Genomic DNA, 20,926 nt, shown 5'->3' with positions numbered 1-20,926 from the left:
GATTCCTTTCATGCTTAGTGCAAAATTTTTCTTTGTTCTGGGATGATAAGTGTGATGACTTCTACCAATTACTGTAGATTTAAAAATTGTTATGTACTTATATGGAATCCTAAGAGTCACAATTAAATATAAAATATGTAGTCTTAAAAATATATATTCTTACTGAAGTTGCTAAACAGTTTTGAAAAAGGGTCTTTTATGACAACAAATTTGAAGTATCTTACTTTAAAATGTATGAACCAGAAAAGAGGTATTTGTCCATGGTTTTATTTATGTTTTAGCCAACCAGCTGTGGTTTTCCTTTTATCTCTCTGAGAATCATATGCCCTTTGTGCAATCTGAAAGTACCTGTTTAAAGCAAGCCATAAATGAAAGATGTCAGTGGCTGAGCTTGTCCTCGCCTCACATAAGAATGTTCTCTGTGGCTTTCACATTCCTCAAGGAAATTCTTTTGTGGTGTGTCAATTAAATGTGTAGATCTTCTGGTCAATGTTACTCCAGAAAATACTCTTAGTTACTGGAATGCCACAGTTCTTTAGATTACCCATCACCCATAATCTTTAGATTAGACTCATTACCCATAGCCTACAATACTTTCACGATAATGAAAAATCTACAATAAAGCAAATAATATAACACAGTATTCCAATGGATGATTAAGGGATTTAATAATGTGACTTGCAAATTAGCATTTTTGTTCTTTAACGGTCTATGAAGTGACAAATTCCAGAATTACAGCTTCCACAGTGTAACTGTGTATGTGTCTCTGAAGCGCAACCACTTTGACTTTTTTCCAAAGTTGAGTACTGAGGTAAAATTCACAGACATCCAAAACATTTTGTATATTGCAAACTGTTGCTGTTCTAACTGAAATGCTTTTAAAACATTTCTAGGAATGTATTGTCCACTGATACAATTAATACTGCTACTGTGGCCTACCTTTCTGCAAAACAGTATTTTTACATTTGCAATTTTTATTTAAAAAAAGAAGAAAGACATCAAAGCTTTTCTAGTGTTCCAAGAATTATGAAAATGCTAAATGGCTTTCCCCATCTCACAGAAAGCAGCACTGGCTCTTTGCTGACCATAACATGTCAGCCTTTGGGGCAGCTTCTTGTGTGTTGAGAGTAAGCAGATATCTTAGAATGTGTGGTTTGTAGCTGAAAATCATAATTACAGACAGTTTATCCAGAGCTAATGAGCAACTACTTCTTCTCAAGTATAGATGAGAGAAAGATCTTCAACTAAAAATAAAATGAAATAACATAACAAAAATATACAATTCAACGCACTAGGTGTCTGAACATGAGCATTTCCTGCTTCTGGCATCAGTGTTTGGACAAAAAATGTTCAGCCCGCCAGTTACAGATTTAGAATTGGGCATTCTTGAATTGATTTAGGCTATGCTCAAACTTGCACAGACATGTCTTCAGAAATGCAGCAATTCTTGGAAGCTTAAGTATTTGTCTGTGCAGATCTTGCATAACTGCTTGCATGGAGCAGTGATAGCAAGAGAGTGTTTTATGTCTTTTATCTTCTGATGTCCATCATATGCCCGTCTTAATGTCTATCTTTTATTTCATCTTAGCAACTGGGGAAAAAAATAATGAAAAATACTTTAATTTACAGATAACTCAAATTCAAATGGCATAATGAGAACAAACTATAAAAGTCTTTCAGTTGCTTTTTTCCTTAGAAACATTCTGTAACAGGTTGACTTTAGCTATGTTCCTGCCTTGGACAAACACCCACCACAGAATCTTAGTCATTTTGACTGTCCTACAGAGAACGCACTTTCATTCACAACCTTCATATTCTTACAGAAAATATTGTTCCTTTTGCCATTCCTCTTCATTTAATGTCTTCTTCATGTGTCACACATGTAAGAAGAATGACATTATCACTGAATGAGTACTGAGAAACATTCTTTGAATACGAAGGCTGAGTGTATTTTAATTGATACTGCAGTATCAAGTGACTCTGTTGATTCATCTTCTAAAAGATTATTTCAGCTGCAAGAGCTAAACGAAATATAGTATTCAACATTCCCTGTTTGTATGAGGATTACAATGAAACAGTGAATTAAAGGTAAAAATCTTAATGCACAGATAATTACCTCTTACCATGCAGCTAAAAAAAGGTCGTAATAGTGGAACTTGCATTTGTGAAGTGCTTTCTGAGTTCAGTTTAACATTCCTAAGCAATGTTATTTGTAATTTAGTTTTGTTTTTCAGAGTCATAGGCATTGGGAAGGAATAGATAATGAAGTATCTACCCATTTCTAACTGGCTGGCCCAGCTTGGACTTGCAGAATATTGCACGCTCTTTGAACAATATGATGGTATAGAGGTGAGAATTGTCCTTTTTCAATAAAATTCTTGAGAAAATGTTAAGATCTTTAAAGCTACTAAAAAAAACCCCCAACCAAAATGTGCCTATAAAAGTTTCTATTGTGTTACCCTAAGCATCTGCTGTTTAGTACTGGAGTTCTCAACAATCTTAGTTGTGTTCCTTCTAACAAACTTTTTGCTGAAGTCTGAAGAGCAAGCATATTGCATTTGTAGTCCTTTGTTGTCTTTATTGGAGGATGATTTTGGGATTTGGAAGATATTGAGTCTTTGAGAAAAGCAGTGGGACCCTTTGTCACTGTTGCCAAAACTGAAAAATCATTTCTACTGACATGTGAATTCAACATTAGTACCAGCTTTTGCATTTGGGCAAACCTAGAAAGGAATAAATTAGAAGTAAGAATTATGCAACTCTCTACTTTCGTGTTATTAGTTACATATGAGTTATCATTTGAGAAAGAATATTACATTCTCAGGCATGACTGAAGGTCTCCAACAGTGAGAACTTTTTTTTTCTTTTAAAACAGTGTTAGCTAGTGGCCTAAGAGATTGAGGCATTCAGTAATTTGACCTTTACTCAGTCTAAAGCAAATAATGTCAGGCTTTTGAAGCAGTTTTAGTTTGAAAGAAAGATTTTTAAATTACAGTTTCAGAAATAGTGGTTCACGCTAGAAATTCTGTGTCAACTGTCTTATTATTTACACAGTGAATTAATCTCATTTTGTGTTTTGGGATTTGAATTGCAAATCTCCATTAGAAAAAGTCACTTCCAGTAACATGACTTGCTAGTAACAGAATACTGTACATTCTATCTACCTCTCTTTATCTGATTTGCAGTGAAAACACAGAACAGTAAAAATATAAAGAAATGTATTTTGATATATTTTTTATTTGCTCTGAAAGTTTTCATCATCGAGTTAAGTTTTGTACCCACTTATAAATCAACATCAAATTGAAATTCTGTACTGCCTTATAAATAATGTCTGGAGTTATTCAGCAGCTTATTTTGAAAGAAAAATAGTAATGAGTTTTAGGAGAGAAAGTAGATTAGAAAGAACAGTTCAGATTTGATTACTCAGATGCATTATATGGAAATTATTGTTCTTCAAAACAGTGTCACAACTTATGTTATCTATTATTACAATTAATATCCTCTCCATTATACAAAACCTTCCTTTCTAAAATCATTATTCCTATCAGTCCATGCTGAGATTTATCTTCCTTCATTAATTAATGCAACTGGAACACTAGCACTTTTGGGGATTTTTTTTTTTTTACTCAAAGGAATCATAATTTTCAGGAATTCTGCAGCTAAGCTGACCAGAGTTGTTTTGAGAAAAAACTGAGAGACAAAGAATTAATGTTTTAAAAGAAAAATGCCTTATTCCTACAATGATGCACTGTATCGTGACAAGGGGCCTTCATATAAAATATGAATACACTTACATTTGCTGTTAGGTAACTTACGATACCAGAAGCAGCAAATATACCTGAAAACACTCAAATTCTCCTGTATTAATAGTATAATATTTTCCTTACTCTGGTGTTTACTACAGGACTTACTCCATCTTACAGAAGTCGATCTTAGAAAACTGGGAATTGAAAATCAAGGCCACCGAACACACCTCATTTCCAATATCCTGCTGCTTCAGGAGGTAAAACAAAAGAGAGGTAAGAGTTCTATGCTGTCTCCTAAAGACTAAGGAATGAGCTAAGGCAACCCGTCCCAAAGGATGATAAACAAATACCCTGATTCAGCCTGGGATACTGCTCTGAATGCAGATCACTGGGGGTCTTTACACAGACAATAAGAAGAATTGTTAAGCATTAGTTTAACAAAAATCAAACATCCACATTTTGGCATGGATTTACAAAATAATATACTCTGTATTTTTTATATAAGTTGTCAGTTAGAAAAGGTTTCATTTTTACTTCCATTTCTATTGCTCTCACAATCTTCACCTTAACAAAACACAGTAATGGTAACATACCATAATTGACGGAAGTCTGTGTCACAGATATCTTCCTCATTTGGAAAGATCACATCAGAAGGTCTAAACCAAGCTAATTTGTGTACATCCCACCTCATCCCTGCTGAGGAGAGGATGAGTGCTTGCACAGTTCTGACCCTTCTTTTCCATTAGGGACTTTGCCATGAATTAAGACTTGATCACTGCATCATTTGTTGTTTTTATCAGCTGAGTGTCAAAATTCAACTCAAATTCATGAGAGTTGGAACAAGCCCTGTAAGACATTCTAGACTGAGTGGAAGGGTACAGTGAGAACTTATTCAGCTATGACTTGTTGTACTGGGTATTTTGAGAATTGTTCACAGGATAATGAGATACAAGTATGATGCATTCTGTCCAATAATTCTTCAGATCACTGCCAAAGGCTTTTGCAAATTTAATGTGAAGCACTTAGTTATTTGGCTAACAGTCCTGCTGTTACATTCTCTTGGTCAAGATAAGACTTTTGGACCGTGTGTAGTAATTTATTATTCATATAATGTCTTTAGCTACTGAAGTTCTCAGAAGGAACTAGAAATGATTGTGTACAAGTAGGTCACTGTATTTCCTCAATGTTTTCTGACAAGTTCAATATTGTTTTAACAGTTACACAACTTCTACAGCTCATAAGTTTGACTGTCTTAAAATATGGATGTAAATATGACATTTTTGTAACTGCTACTGTGAACAGATTAGGAAATTATTTCAGTTGATGATTGCAGTGAAACTGGATGTGTTTCAATTGGTATCTGGTTTTGTGTGCATTAGGACTGTGTTTCGTAATCTTTTCAGGTATTGAAATGTGGAATGTATTACAGTTGTCAATGTAGCACTGTTTTTCAGGGGGAAACTACACTTTTCAAACTGTCATTGACATGGTAAATTGATTTGTAGATAGTCATGCAACATTTCATTCAACTCACCAGAATGTTCCAACTCGTTATTGTTCAGCTTCAGATATGTTAAGCCTACATCAAATCTTGATGTATTGCTGATGACTTCAGTGAATATGAATTTGAGTCAAAAATTTTTGTTTGAAAACGATGTGTGTATATTTTTTTTCCCCTCCAGACACAGATTTTTCAAAGTGACAGCATGATGCCATTTTGGTTTTGGTGGTTTTTTTGGCAGTTAATTGCTAGAACTCTTTAAGCTAAATTCTAGGAAAATTAGTGCTGGTTCATATTTTTATGAGCATTTATCTTGAGCAATGTCTCCATTCACTGTTGGGTTTTGGCTAATGATAATTAAATTTATAATTGAATTACATGCTTGAAAAAAATACAGACACATTAATCTCCAAGTTCTGTTTACACTAGGATGTTTGCATCCTCAATTTCTTTGCCTATTGTATTAAGGATTTCTGGGAAGGTTGAAAACAGATCAGATCAGTCAGTCATACATGAGTGCAGACTGGTTTGTTTTCATAGTAGGGACTAATGGTTGTTGTCTGGTCTCCAGCCTATTATGACACGGTTTTGTTTTGTGTCTGTCTTTGACAGAATGCTGTGTCTAGGAGCAAAGTGTCTAATCAGTTACACTGAAATGCTTGTTTTCCAACACTGAACTTTGCTGTAGTCAGACATTAGAGAAAACTTCTAAAATTTTCAATTCTAGTAAATAAATGCTAATGTCCTACTGATGTACTTACTGGATCAGAGCAAAGGCTATCTTCTCTGTTTGCTGTTATTTTGAGCTCTAAACAACAACATTGTATTTGATGCTGGAAGTCAACAGTTTCCAGGGAGTGCTTCAAGTGGTAAGTCACTTTAATAAGGAAGCATTTTCACTGGGTTAAAAGTGACATTAAATTTTGGGAGTATTTGTGAAAACATTTTCTGTTTTTTAAAATATCTTGATTCTCAAACTACTTTGAACAGGACATGTCTCAGTACATTTGGATTCCATTTGGATTCATCCTGTCTAACTCTAGCTACTTGGGCTGTGTTTCCACAGTAATTAATACCAAGATCTGTGCATTGACATAATGCCCAGCAACACATTAGAGCTGGATGAAACATGTGCACATGATCACATATCTGTTGAATTAGGCAGAGTACACAATACAAAGTTCACTGGCTTGATGCTTTTATGCCATCTTTATGGCAGTCAGTGATAGGGAAGTGAGTGGGGCAACTGATTTTTGACTGGCATTAGCTAATCAGTAGGAAAATAAATATTCAAAATTGTTACAGCACTTCAGCCTAGCAGAATAAATTTTATAGTGGATAAGTGATTTGAATAATGGGGCTCTGATATTTTTGATCTGTACCAGAAAACTTAAATGCTGCTGTACTCTTGACTCTTGACTGTAATTGAAGCTACACATTCTGGTGCTTTTGCTCTTCAAAACATTACAAATGCAGCCAGAGTGCTTTGGGGCAGTGCTATGTAGTGTCAACCTGTCAGATTCCAACCTCATGCTAAAGCATGCTGGTAACTTTGCCAACAGAAGGAGAGGAAGCTTTGAACAGTTTCATCTGCGTGACAGAGGTGGCATTGCTACCTGTGTGGTCTGTTTTGCTCCTACTGAGAGACAAAAGGATTTGGAGTGTTTTGCTTTCTCTGTTTGAGAAAGTCAGCAATGTAAATGCTGTTACAGAGTTGTTAACAAACACCTCTGACAGTACCATTTCATCTACTGAAAGTTCCAAATTTGCTTACTGGTGCTTTCTCACACTCTGTTTATCCTTTCCTCTACATCAGTTATGCTTGAAATGAAAAACATCTGTCACAGGCAAAGAGAGGCTGGTAATTCCCCTGTATCTGAGACTTTTTACAGAAACATGGAGAAACAGAAACCTGCAGTAAGTCTTAGATCCCCAGTAAGAGTTCCACCACTGCTAAAAACAGAGGAAAACAGACCCTCTGGTGAAAAGGAACCCAAAAGATCTTGTCCAGCTTCTTTCCAGTTTAAGATATCATTTACCAAAACTAGTCAATAAAAGAAAACTGGATTTAGTGCCATTTTACCAGTGTATTTTGAACTGTTGAAACAGCTCTGTCTAATAAATGCCAGCACAAGTTGCTTCACATGATTTTCAATACCAAATTTAAAGAGGGGGAAAGGGACACAACATATTATTCCCACAGAATCTGCGTGGTTTGTTTTTAATAATTTTTAAAATTACTAATAATTTTTTGTTCAAGATGATAGTTTTATTGTATTATAACTGACAATGAGTTGATGTAACTCTTGAAACTCTCTTGCTGTACTACAACGTTGTTTGCAGAATGATCAACTATGGGGCATATCTGCTTGCAAGCTTTTCTGAGGCTGGGGATTGCAAGGTAACTGAACACCAGCTCCTAACAGGTAACTCCAAGTTACTGAAGGACCTTGTGTCTCCAGACCCAAGACAGATCAAATAGCAAGAGATCATGTTGGTAGATTTATTATGGAGGTCTGGATGGGTGCTGACTATACTTGCCTGTTTCAGCTGGCAGCCAGGGAGGACATTAGAAAGCATAGTTGCCATAGCTCTTAGTTTTCAAAATAAATATTGTCAGATTCCTAGTGCTGAAGCATTTTTCAATTCATATGGTCATTTGTATTTGCCCTGATGTCTTTGACTAACTTGAAAATTACCAGCAAATAAACTTAATTTCCTAGCCAACAGCTATGATCATTACTTTTGATATGTAGTATCTGTGGTAGTCAAGGCTTGAGTGTATTACTTTGTTTATTTGGGTCCTTTTTATTCTAGGACAAGTCTATAGTAGCAACTTGCTTTGACTTTTGTTTATCAGGGCATCTACATGAACTGCTGTGTGAGCAATCCACACATGCCATGTCCTCATTGTGTGTAGTTACTTCTGCATTTTATCACTGCAGCTGCAGAGCAGTGCTTTTGGAGTAAATGGGTTTTCTCCTGGCTATTTGAAGAAGACTGGAATTCTGATATTTAAGGACAAATTTAAATTTTCCAGTGAATCCACTTCTTGTGTCCCATTGTTTCCTTTGTTTCTGTAAGCCAAGCACATTTGAAAATGGTCTCAAGAACTGGCAAGTACTCTTATGCCAACTCTTGGCATAATTAAAGCATGCAAGCTATAGCAGCACTGGTCTTGGGACCTGTGTCCCAGTTGTGTTCCTCCTCACTTATCTGCTCAGTTAGCTGCTTTTTTGGGTGTCTTTGCAGGTGAAAAGATGCACCTGTACATACTCCGCTCCTTCAGAAAGCAGAAGTTAAGGGTAGCCATGGAAAGCCCCTGCAATGTGTGATGTGTGGCCAGCACTGGCCAGCACACTGCTGCTTTCTCAGCCTCCCCCAGGTTGGTGTCACCAAGGACAATGCTCCAGTGCTCCTGTCTGTGGCAAGGTGATTTACAGACAGCTATAGATAAACAGATGGCACAGGGTATGGCAGGTTAAAATGAATGCTGATGGGGAGGACTTGACAGAGGTGCTGTGCTCCTTTCAGGACATTGATGCTTCCAGACTTCATCCCACAGCTCAGTGAACTCATTTCCAAAGTAGATAGAAAGTATGAAAACAACAAAAGCCTTGCAATGAGGAATCTAATCTAGTTTAATCTGGAGTAACTCGCAACCAGTGGAGCTATTGTAGGCAGTCCTGTGAATTTTTCCCTCTTGCATCCTGTAGGCAAATTCTCTTTAACAGCTTTGCATCAAGTATGTGCAAGGATGGGTTGTGTAAATTGTTAAATGTGAAGACAAAGACCAATTTTCAATTTCACCTGAAGACAAAATAAAACTTTAGGAAAAGAATGTAATGACTCATGCAAGTAAGAGTAATCACAGTTTAGGCAGGGCTGCCCAGCTACAATCCCATTACTTAGCACGTAGTCATGCTCCAGAGGAAGTTACTGCCCCTTTTCTGGTTCTTAGTCATAAAAAAATGACAAGCATGACACTACTTCCTATGTAACTACAGTGCCTAAAAATTTCGTGAGTGATTAGAATCAGCCAGTAGGGACCATGTTATGTGCTAACAGATCAGAGGTTTTGGCATGGTTTGAAATGTCTTTCACCTGAACTGTGGAACATTTGGTTTAGATAGAGGAGCAAGACATTTTCCTTTATTCAATGAGGAAAATAATAGTTTGCACTTCTGTGCCATGTCCCACTTGATAAGCTGATAGAGTACTAAACAGTCTTCCCTGTGAAAAATAACTACCAGTGTGATGTATGTTACAAGAATGTTACTATATGTCATACAGGAAGTAGGTGGGTCAGAATACTAGAACTGAATGTGGAATCCACGTATCTCAACTCCTCTTTCTGTATTCTCACCCTAATGCCATTTTTCTTGCACTGGACATATTGGTGAGGCATTTTGGTGTCTAACATGAGATCACAGTCTGGTGTTCTTTGTTCCAAATTTTCCATTTGGGGAAAAACAATTGACAAAAGAACAGAGTGAGGTTTTGGTGTCCAGTTAAGCCTTGTTTTATATGAAATTAGTTTCAATTTAAGACCTTAACTTCAAGGCTCTGTTCAGTGTCAATAGGATGACATAATTTTTTGTAATTTGTGGAGAGAAAAATATAGAAGTCTGTCTGTCAGCATGCCACAAGTAGTGATTTATGTTCCAGCACCAGTGAATGGATCTTTTTGAAAGCTGTTGTGTTTCAGATTTACCTCAACTTTTCTGTTTTGGAAGTTGTTGTAAAAAGTGTGTGGCAACACCAGCACTGATAATGCTTCCCTAGTGCTCATGCCTGCCTTAAGGAACTGATGTTGCTTTGGGAAGGGGAACACCAGTCAGAAGTGCTACTGAGCCTCCTTTACCTTAGTGTACTCAATAAATTTAATTTTCTAATCTTCTATCTCTGTCCCTTACTGAATATTGGAGCACTACTTTCTGCCTTTATTTTCCTTTCTCTTATTTTACACTAAACTTCATTTTATTTGAGCTTTCTTATGCAAACATTCTACTCATATCTATGAAAATTCCTGGACTTTCACAAGAATTTTTATCTCCCAACACTGACTTCAGCAACTTATGTGATGGCTAAAGAATCCTGTCTTGATCAGCTAAATGTTTCTTAAACTCTAGCTATACTTCAAATGATGGTCCACTGTTTTTTCTGGTTTTAATTGCTTCATTAAAAATAAAGAAAACAGTTGCTGTGGGATATTTCAGATAGCTGAGATTGAAAAATTCAGTTTTATGGACAGTGCATAAAATGTCAAACTCTAGAGAGGTAGATGTCCTAATTCTACCCAGTACCCAGAGACATCACTGTGCTAAGACATCACGTGGAATTTTAATCCTGCTGCTGTCATTACTGGATGTTTAACTTATGTCAAAATGTCATTTGTTTTTGATTATTGGCTTGGTAATACTCAGAGGTCCTGGAACATAAATAATCTGATCCTTAATTGCATTTATCATTTAGATATCTTAGGAACACAACTTCAGCAACATTATGTAGTCAGGCTCTGAAGTAGATACATCAGAAGCAATTTATTAAAGCTAGTGCTGGTAAAAATGGAGAAAGAGAATGAAAGGATTGAACATTAGAGGGAAATGAATATAGTGCATGAAGAGGATCTCCCAAAACAGAATCACCATACAACAAGTAGGGATCAAATATTTAGTGTCAAAATCAATTTAATATTTGGTTAGGTGGAAATTCTATTTGCATTAGCTTTCCAGCGGCAAATGCTTAACAGTGAATATGCTTGAAAAATGAAATTTTATTAATTCCGATACACTGGAAATTGAAACTGAAAGAACTGGAACAACTGTGGTAAAACCAGAGAAGTGTTGGCCAGGCAGCCTGAAGGACTCTTTCCCAATGGGAAAAGAGGCAAATACTGTGTTAAACTGATCAAGACAGTGTTTTAAAAGTCAACTGAGTGTGGCTTGGTTTGTACTAAAGCAAAATCCCTGTGGCTGAGGCAATGGTACAGCTGACGGTGCTGGAGATAATTAGTTGAAAATGAAGGTTGTATCTATATCATTGTTTTGAAGGTATATTTTACAAAAGGAGGGTAGGTGACCATCTGTTCTGGCAGTAGCTCCAGAATCTGTACAGCTATTTGACCCTTTGTTGTAAAGATGCCGTTTTATCCCACCAACCTGTTGCACAAATAACTTCACGCGGCTTGGTAGGATGAGGGGGGCGCCTACCAACGTGTGTGTAAAGTACGTAATAGGCTCTGAATCGCCCGTGAGCAGGGTGGGTTTAGCGAACTGTTAATTTCTGCTGAAGTGCTAATTTGAGAGACGAAGTTGTGGAGGCCAAGTTGTTAAATCCATGGAAAAGGGCATGGGGAGGTCAGGGCCCGCGGGGGGCTGGCGCGCCGGGGGCTCAGCGCGAGCGGCCCGGAGGGTGTGGCCGGAGCCGAAACGCAGCGCCCGGGGCTGCGCAGCGCCCGGGGCCGCCGGAGCCGCCCCCGCCCCAGGTGAGGGGCGCGCCTGTGGGGCTCGTGGGGCGCGCGAGGCACGGAACCGGGCCCGGCCTGTCGCGGACCGGGCAGCGGGCGATAAAGCGCTCGGGAAGGCGCCGGTTGAGTCACTCTTAAGTAATCGCGAACTGCGCTTCTTTGGGGCGGGCTGGTGCTGGCTGCGCGCCGGCTCCTGCCGCGGCACGGCCAGACCTGGGGCTCTCCCACAACGTCCCGGCTCGTTTTCTGGCAGCTCCGCACCACTGTTGTGGCGGGTCCGGCCTCCGGCCGCCCCTGGCGGCTGCCCGGCTGCCCGCTCCGGTTCCGTGCCCCGAGGGAGGGGCCCAGGCGGGACTCGCTGCCCGCAGGGCGCTCGGCCGGGACGGACGCTCCCGCCGATCCGCAGGAAGCCTGGAGAGGAGCAGCCGTGATCAGAGCTGGTAACTGCGGGGACAGCGCTGAGCTGTCGGGCAGAGGATGCAGAGCTGGTTTGGTGTGTGAGTGTGTGCGGGTGTCCCCGCACTGCTGTCGGGGCAGGGGGCGCGGGAGCAGGGCAGGGCTGCCAGAAATGCCACAGCTGTGACAGTGATTACCGAGACGTTGGATCCAAGTGCTTAGGTTCTGTGGGCATTGATCCCATGGAAAGCTGTTAAATCAGTATAAAACACCGGTGTGTACTCGCGATACCGAGATACTTCTCTGAGTAGAGGGAAAAGAAACGCTGTGTCCTTTTTCCCCTCCTGTCTTTTGAAGAGGAGAGGGCGCAAAAGCACTTCTTTCCGTCCGAATTTGTGATTTCTGAAAGGCGGTGTTAGTTCGAAATAGTCATGCTGGAAAGGTTTTTCATTTAAAGGGTTTGGTTTTTTGGTTTTTTTTTTTTTTTTTTTTTTTGTTGTTAGAACAGAGAAGCAGTCAAAAAAAATTGCTTCCTTTCTTCCTTTACCAGAGAAGGAACAAAAGGTTGTATTTTTGAAGCATTGGCTAAAAAAACCCTTTGATTTGACTGTAACCTTGGTAAAGTTCTCTGTTTCTGCCAGCAAAATGGGGAGAGAAGGTTTATTTCAAGTCAAGGTTTCATATTGTTCAGGATTACTGAGCTAACTGATTGGACACTTGCATTTCAGAGATAATTTCATGGCCAAATGAAGAAAGCTGTACTTATTATTGAAAAATCTTCAATTCAACTTTTTCTTGGCATTTTTAATGGATATGAAGTCATTCTATATGTGAAAATTCACAAAGAGAAGTATGGGGTTGATCTGTTTCTCTCATCATGGAAAAAAAGACATTTCAAAAACAATTTATCCTGGGCTGTGTGTTTGCTGTTGCACGAGAATAATAGTTAAAAATAACATATTTATATTTAAATATACAGCTCAAGGATGTATGGGGGAGGGTGGAAATTGTGTGGCATATATAAAGAGAGAGAAGGATAGCATGAGCATTGTGGTAGCACTTCAAGACCCTTTGGAAGCAGTGACCTGACTAATCTTGTGGGGATGTTTGATGTTTGACAGACTCATGTTTTTTTCTGATAGTAGCTTAAAGCCTTTGAACTACTGCATGTGCTTTCTCAATTTATGCCTCTGTATCATAACAGGCTGTAGGTTCTTGGACCTTAATATTTTTCTCAAAGTCTTGTGACATGTTTGCTAGACAAGCTACTGAATCAGTTTATCTTTTTATCTTTTTCATTACAAAAGCAGAAAATACAGGTTGCAGAAAGCTGCTTCTAAGCCGTTTTGGGGAGCAGAAATCCTTTCTTTTTTGTTACAATAATGAAGAATGCTACATTGCTTCTAGGGAGACAACATGAAATCCATGTTCCATTTATAATGGCTACAGTTTTGATTGTATTTATTCCTATGGTATGTTAACTTTAAAGTCTTTTAAGTCATGCTTTTTCTTTTTCCCTTATTTTCTTATTGCACACACAAAATAAAAAAAATCTGGAGAAATTCATCTGCCTTTTTGTCCTGGCCTTGACCTTCTTCACCATTGAGAATATTCCCTTCCTTTTTTTTTTCTGTGCACATCTGCATAGTGCATGCAAATATGCCAAGTAACTTAGCAGGGAGAAAAGAGTAATGGGTCTTCCACTTGTTGAAATTTATTGTTGCTTATTTCAAGGGAGGAATGGGAGATGGGTGGGAGGAATTTGTGAGGAGATTTGATGTGGCAAAAGTACATAGAGTTTTCACAAAAGTTGACTCCATCTTTTAAATACCTGAGAACACACAGGTGAATATTTTAAACCATGTTCAAGCCCTCTTAGCTTCATAGCATTTATAATGGTAAAGATTGGTGATATGATAACACCAGGTATAAACTCCAGTGATTCTGATCTATGAAAGAGAATCACCCAAATGCCAGGTCAATAAGACTGTGAGGAAAATGTGAGTCTTTTAATGTCCAAAACTGATTTAGATCTTACTCTGAGTTTTGAAATAGCTTGAGAGTTTGATTTGGAATTCTGAACGTGTTTTTCTGTTTCCTTTTCTGAGGTTTCCACTAGCATGAGTATAGACAGCCTTGGAATGTTTATGATGCCATTCAAGCATCTCTAAGGCTGAACTGAAGATTTCCCTTTCCTTCTCTTCTCTTCCTCCAATATATTGAAACAGAAAAGTAGAAGCCACTGCCATTATGTACTATGTTGTGCTGTGGAAGGGGCACTTAATGCTATACCTGAGTCACTTTGAATGAGCCATCAGAACACTTCCTCAGACTGTGTGAACATCAGAAAGATTTCATGAGGACAAGCTGAGCCAGAAAATTTGGATTTGCATCCCAAAGATGGCACAGGCAGAAGGATATTTAGTGTGTTGTTTTAGGGAACTGAAAGTTATTTGTTTCATTGTTCATGTTTATTTTTGTTTTGAGTAATGATGTGAAGAAACCAAATCCCATCTGTTTGGACTTGTCCACCAGATATGTATTTTATTTTATGTCCAATCTCCTACTGTTATCCTAAATGCCATGTTGATTTGAGAGGCCTCTTCATTTGTATTTGCTCACCCTCATTCATAACAAAAAGCTAGAACCTGTCAGAAGTTACCTGGAAACCTTTCATGCTTTCAACTTCTTTGAATTCACAATGTGACTCCTAACAATTCTGTTCCCATATATTCTTCCAAATTACAAACTGAAGAAAGAAGTGCCACTTTATGTATAAATACAAATTCATTTGCTATTTTTAACATTATATTGGCACAAGTCCATCTTGTTTCCACCTAGTTAGGAGAAATTTACATGACTTCCAAAGTGTTCTGTTTTGTTAGTTGCTGCATTTTGACAAACAGGAATGTGTACAGTTAAATTTCAGTTCCTTTTGAACCATTTTTCTGTTACAATTTATACCACTTCTCTTGTTGATTGCATAGTGGCCAATGTTCAAGGCACACAGTCTCTTAGGGAGTAAAATTTTCAGGGTTTTTAGATCTGGTAAAGTCAAACATTCTTTGAATCATATACTGAAGTATTTAAGACATTCCAGAGTCTTCAGCTGAAGAGGCTTCCACTTTCTAGTGTTTATATTCAATACAAGAAAATTGGATGGATGGTTTGGCAGGAGCTTTTGTTGCCAAGATGATTGCTGTAGTTGTCTGTTAATATTTATGAAGAATATATAATACAGTAGCACATGGGCAAGCAGATAAATGTGTGGTAGAAGCTAGCAGACCTGTTGTTCTCAGTTTTGTTTGGGTTTTTTTGTTTGGGTTGTTTGTTTTTATTTGTTTGGGTTTTGTTTTATGAGGTTTTTTCTTTGTTTGGGATTTTTGAGGGGTTTTTAAAGAGGTTTTTGTAGGGAGGATTGTTAGAAATATCAAAGCTGCACACATACTTGTGGCTACATGTGTTGCAAGTTCTTGAATGTAGATATTTTTGTACTTACTGTAGAACTCTACCTTGATTCCTCAAAACAGTACTCAGGTATGAATTTGAGGATTAGATATTGAATTTGTAAGTCATGTGAGTACTACTGAAAAGAAGCAACTATTAGGTCAATTCTGGTTTTGGTTCTTAAGGGTTTCTTAGGAGTAGGGGTCAAATAGAAAATGCTATACATCAGGGGGTCCTTAATTTGTTGAAAACTCTCAGACTGTTGGGTTGAAACCTGGGTTGCTGTAAGAATTACCTTGTGACTGGGTTAGAAGAGTGAATTCTCAGCTTTCTTTGTGGATCCTCAAACATGAAGTGGTTGACAGTTTCATGTCACAGTAAGCCTATTGTGGACTCATCATTAAACCAAAGGTTTCTAGGCTTACATTAATTACAGCTTGGGTCTGACACCTGCTTGCAGGTAATGTGTTCCATTTCAGCATAGCCATGGGAACCTTGCAGGAAAGGCTAAGGAGAACTCTCTCACTGGATAACCTGAACTAAACCAGTTGGAATTCACAGGTTTGGGGGTGGTTTTTATATAAACCAATAAGAAAGTACAATAATTAAAAACAGACTCCCAGCAGGCCCTGAAAGGAGAACAAGATTTGTGCAGTATGAGCCAGCTGGCTTCCAGTTTTTCAGAGTCCATAAACAGGGTTTCTTGCTTTTCTACAGTGAATACACAAAGCTGAGTTTCCAATGATTGTGTGAATTGTAAGAAGCCTTTTTTCCCCCCCAATTGTTAGAGGTAATTTATATCATTCTGTTCTAATAATGAAGCTGAATTTACAAGAAACAAGCTCAGTGAGTTTGCTTTAGCTAGAGAAGGTTGCAGGTTTGTAGTAAGCATTTGCATTTTAGATCTTCATATCTTTATGCCAGTTTTTTTGTTTAGAACAGTTGTCATGCAAAACTAACTTTACTGCAATTATTGTGAAAATAATTATGTGATGTTTTTAGTACTTGCCAAAACTAGCAGAAGCTGTGTCCTTCAACCACATTATAAATGGAGAGATGATTTAGTCTTTCACATCACATCATTGTGATAATTTATGGCAGAATTTTTGTGAGAATGTATTTTGGTTTCTTTAGGATTTTGTGGATCTGCTTGACAAAAAATGTCAGTTCTTTGCCAGCACCTCAAATCTTTTCTACTCTTTTCATCAAGAAATGTGACCAGAGTCAAACAGATTCTCCCTAGGCAAAAGTGCTATTTCCAGAGACTTTTCTACTATAGTGCATAGTACCTGTGCTATGACAAAGGCTTGGCAAATTGAAGAGTAAAAAAAAAAAAAAAAAATTAATTACTAAGTATTTGTTGTAGAACTTTCAATACAGGAGAATTGGGAAGGGATTTGTTGTTGAAGTCTGAAACCTTGTCCAGCTGGTGAATCTTTGCACTGCAAGTGACAGGAAAAAGCAGAATTTTCACATACTTTGATATCAGCTTTAGCATTACTGTAAAAGTTAAGCCTGTTACTATAACCTCTGAGTAGAAGTAACAGTAGCTGCAGTGCAGAAACATTTTGGTGGTAGCTGGGATGCTAAGGCTGGAGCGGGAGGACTATAGAGGCACCTCTGTTTTCCTTGCAACACCTGTGCACTCCCCAAAGAGGAGGAATTCTTGTGCAGCTTTGAGCTGCTGACTTCCAGGCTGCTGGGCCTTCAGGGTGCTCATCTTATTTTTCAGTATGGAACTCGACTGAGGTCAAAACAGATTCCCCCTGTCCATAACTCTTATTTCCAGAAGCACTTCTGCTTTTTGAGTTCATATCAATCTCTGCAGCGTCTGTGGCTGTTCCAGGTTCTATGGGAAGCACCTGGCTGATGAACACCTAGGGTAAATAATACAGGGCTGGTTGCCCTTTAGGTTTGGTGGTGTGCTCCAGAGTGGCTTTTGCAGGCTAATACAACCACATAGGATAAGGCAGCAGTCTGTCTTCTGCGATACAACACTATAAACTGAGCACAGGGCAGCATTTTCTGAGGAACAGAACTGTAATTTGTTAATGAGCCTGGAGTGTTTGTCTCACAAAGCTTTTTGCTCACACTAACAGAAAAACCTGTACTATATGGCAGACTGCAATTGATTGTACCAGAGACTGACAGCTATGCAAATCTCTGTGTCAACAACCGTTTGAGCCAGCAGACTGGGCATGCTGAAGAAGAGAATTCCAGTAATCTGCTCCTGCCCTTATCTCTTGGGTAGAGCCGTTTAGTTTACAGCCTGTTAGAAATATGTGACCAGTTATCTGCTAGATTTATTACTTGAGCAAGACTCCTTAGCAACAGGTTTTTCCTCACAGTGTGCCAACTACCAGGTTAAAAACATATGCTTCCAAACCAAGCTGTAGTGTCCTTTATTTTTTGACAAATATTCTTAAAACTTTGCTTGTTGTCAGTGATTCAAGTTGATGTCTGAGTCTACAGAGGATGTGAAAAAACAAAAAAGAGGAACTTGGTGGATAAAAATGGGGAATTGTTCACGGTCTGCTCTTGCATGTTTGTCCAGACTGGTTGTTTTTGGTTGTGACTTTAAACATGTATAAAGTTACATACATGTGTGCTTGATGTGCATTGGCAGCAGCATGACTGGGTCTTGAGGTATCTGACTGCCTCAATGCAAAGCAAAAGTTCAGTTTCAGATACCTTTGTTAGTCATGCTACATAACTTTCTTTAAGGGCTTTGATGATTGATATACAGTAAGAAATCTTGGTTTTGTTTTTCCAGAACCAAAAATGATAGCTGCAGGAAAATTTTCAAGTCTTCCCAGAAATGGCCCAGTGAACCACCAGTTCTCATTAGCTTCTTCCATGGATCTTTTGACCACAAAACCTTCATCAATTGAGCATCGCTCAAACTCCTTCCAAGGGCATCTCTATCCATGGCACTCTGCCCAGGAAGAAGAGGGGAACAGTTCCCCCTAGGTCTTGTGATACATTCAGCCACGTGGGAATGTTGCCTTACACCAGAGCATGGCAGCAGCCACCTTTTGTGCAGGATGTTATAGAAGAGTACCCTCCAGAAAATGGAAAGAGCAGCAAACTCCATGCCAGGTATGTTGTAAAACCTTCATTTACATATGTTAGTTGTGGTGGGATTACTACATATTCTTCTAGGCCTCTAAAAGCCCAGTCATAGGTACAGCTGTTAACTATAACTAAGTTAGGTTTTCTCCCTAGTATTCAATTTCAGTCTCGATGGAAGACCTAAATAATTTTTAATGACTGTGTCTTGCCTTTGCATGTTTAAAAGATATAATATTGTGTGTACTATTCCCATGTAGGAAATTTTTTAAGTTACTGAATTGCTTTGATATGACCCTTTGCATTGTAACAGAGCAATTTTAAACAAGAAGTCATAACTGTTCAAATTTGGTTTTGATTTGTCTTCAGTGCAATGGATGGAGGGCTGAGGAAAAGGAGAGTGGTGTTCCAGGTGCCTCAAATCTTGAGTTACCTTTAGGCCTTTTTCATGAAAACTTAGTGGAACCCAATGTACACTGAGCTAATGACAAATTATCCCTGTTTATTATTCCTGCCTGACATTGTGGTTAACATATGCAAAGCTCTTGAGAAAGACCCATTCTCTTTTAGCTATCCTTTCTTTTGGGAACCTGTTATCACCATTGATATTTCATTGCTTACAAAAAGTAATTAATTTTGTAAATGTCCTTTTTGTTTTGTTTTGATATTGAGTTCTATAAAATGGGAAAAAATGACCTGCTAACACTGGAAAAATTCAGTGTAATGCAATGGATCAGTTAAAGACATAGAAATGAGAGAATGTTTGGTTGCTTGACTGGTGGAGTTAAAGGCTGAGAAAAGATACCCAAATGATAAGTTCTGAATTAGGATTTACAGCTTTGCTGTGTCCATCACTACAGTTTTTTCAGTTTTCAAGTCTTGTGAGTGAAGAAGAGTTCTAATTAGGTGAGGCTGTGTGTGTAGAGTGGTTTTCATACCCTTTTTCCTTGTGCTTTATGGGATCAAGCTTTCTTCTCACCTAAAAAGAAGTCTTTCTTCTCTATACCCTATTCATTTTAAAAGAAGAAAGTACCTAAGTGGGTGTAGTACTCCTCTGTCACTCTGTCGCTGATCTGTGAGCTTTTTTTTTTTAATGAACTAGCTTTTAAACATAATTTGCTTCTTTTATTTACAAAAAATAAGCCAAACTGGTGAGAATAGGGAAATAATAATGAACTGTGTCATACCCAATGGAATTCTTCTGATTCTGAAATTTTTCTGATAACTTGGAGAAATTATCTTGTCAATTTTCAATGCAATAAGAATATGTTCTCTTCTTCATTTGTGAATGTACATCTCTGCTAGTTAGTTCAAGGGGGAAAAAAGTTTCCTTTGTTGAGTAAGCTGACATCTGAGTTTTAGAGTCTCTTGGAAATAATTAAATGCCCAGAGTTAGAATCAGCTGAGCTCTTGAAAGGTAGTTTTGTTACTAAAGAAGAATTCACTCTTGAAAGTGAAAAATTTCACTTTTAAAAGAGAATTCTCATTTTAGCATGTAAAACAAAAGCTGCTTGTGTGTAATGTTCTTTATTATCTGACATTGATAATTAAACCTAAATAAAGCTTAATTGTAATTTCCCTTTGGCCTAGTCCATGGGTTATCTTTATTTAGCTCTGCCTTGTATTATGGTACCTTTAATTAAAGGAAAATTGTTCAAATTCCCATCTGTTGCTAGAACCAGTAGCTTTTTTTTGGCCTGCGTCATGTAGCTGCCATCAGAAAAAGACAAAATTTCCACTGCATTCAGGTGATTATGGTCCTTCATGAGTGACATTACAGTTTAGCAAACTTGTGGCATTTTCATGCTTTTTCATTAATGCAGCCAAATGTCCCTAAAATAAACAAGACCTAAAAGCAATGCAGAATTATCACAGTAAGTTTGAGTGTGGTGATAAAGCAGCTCTCAAAGGCCTGTTTTGACACTGTTTTGACAATGCCATTTCAGTTGGATGTCAACAGTACTCAGGTAGTCTTGGGTTAACCAGTAGTTATCTCTGTGGGTCTGGTACTGACTCTGATACAAACATACTTGAATGTTATCTCATTGTAGAGATGCAAGGAATTTCTGAGACATTATAAAGAAGATGGAATAGGGCAAAGACATGCAAACATCCCAGAGCAAAACTAGATTCCAGTATTGATACCATAGTGTCTGTTTCGTGAGGCAGTGTGATTGCAAGAGAGAACAGAACAAGGGATTGCTTCTTGGACTGTCTGTCAGCTGGCAGCTATAGTATTTTCTGTTCCTAAACTCATCACCTCCACATCACCACTAAGTGATGTTCTCAAGTGCCATA

The 20,926-nt window shown here is 38.2% G+C and overlaps 1 protein-coding gene across 1 annotated transcript in view; it reads left to right on the top strand.

Annotated features, from left to right (window-relative positions):
* The first annotated feature begins 2,121 nt into the window (after positions 1-2,121).
* BCAR3 (BCAR3 adaptor protein, NSP family member) overlaps positions 2,122-20,926 on the top strand; it is a 63,107-nt gene continuing 44,302 nt past the window's right edge. The window contains 4 exon segments of the mRNA XM_030953498.1: positions 2,122-2,349; positions 3,905-4,019; positions 18,333-18,469; positions 18,471-18,658. Of these exon segments, the coding sequence (XP_030809358.1) occupies positions 2,263-2,349; positions 3,905-4,019; positions 18,333-18,469; positions 18,471-18,658 (527 nt within the window). The 5' untranslated portion in view covers positions 2,122-2,262.

Source organism: Camarhynchus parvulus, chromosome 8 (assembly GCF_901933205.1).
Source record: "Camarhynchus parvulus chromosome 8, STF_HiC, whole genome shotgun sequence".
Taxonomy (NCBI): domain Eukaryota; kingdom Metazoa; phylum Chordata; class Aves; order Passeriformes; family Thraupidae; genus Camarhynchus; species Camarhynchus parvulus.
Note: the sequence above shows the minus strand (reverse complement) of the source record. Positions and strands in the feature narration are given on the sequence as shown.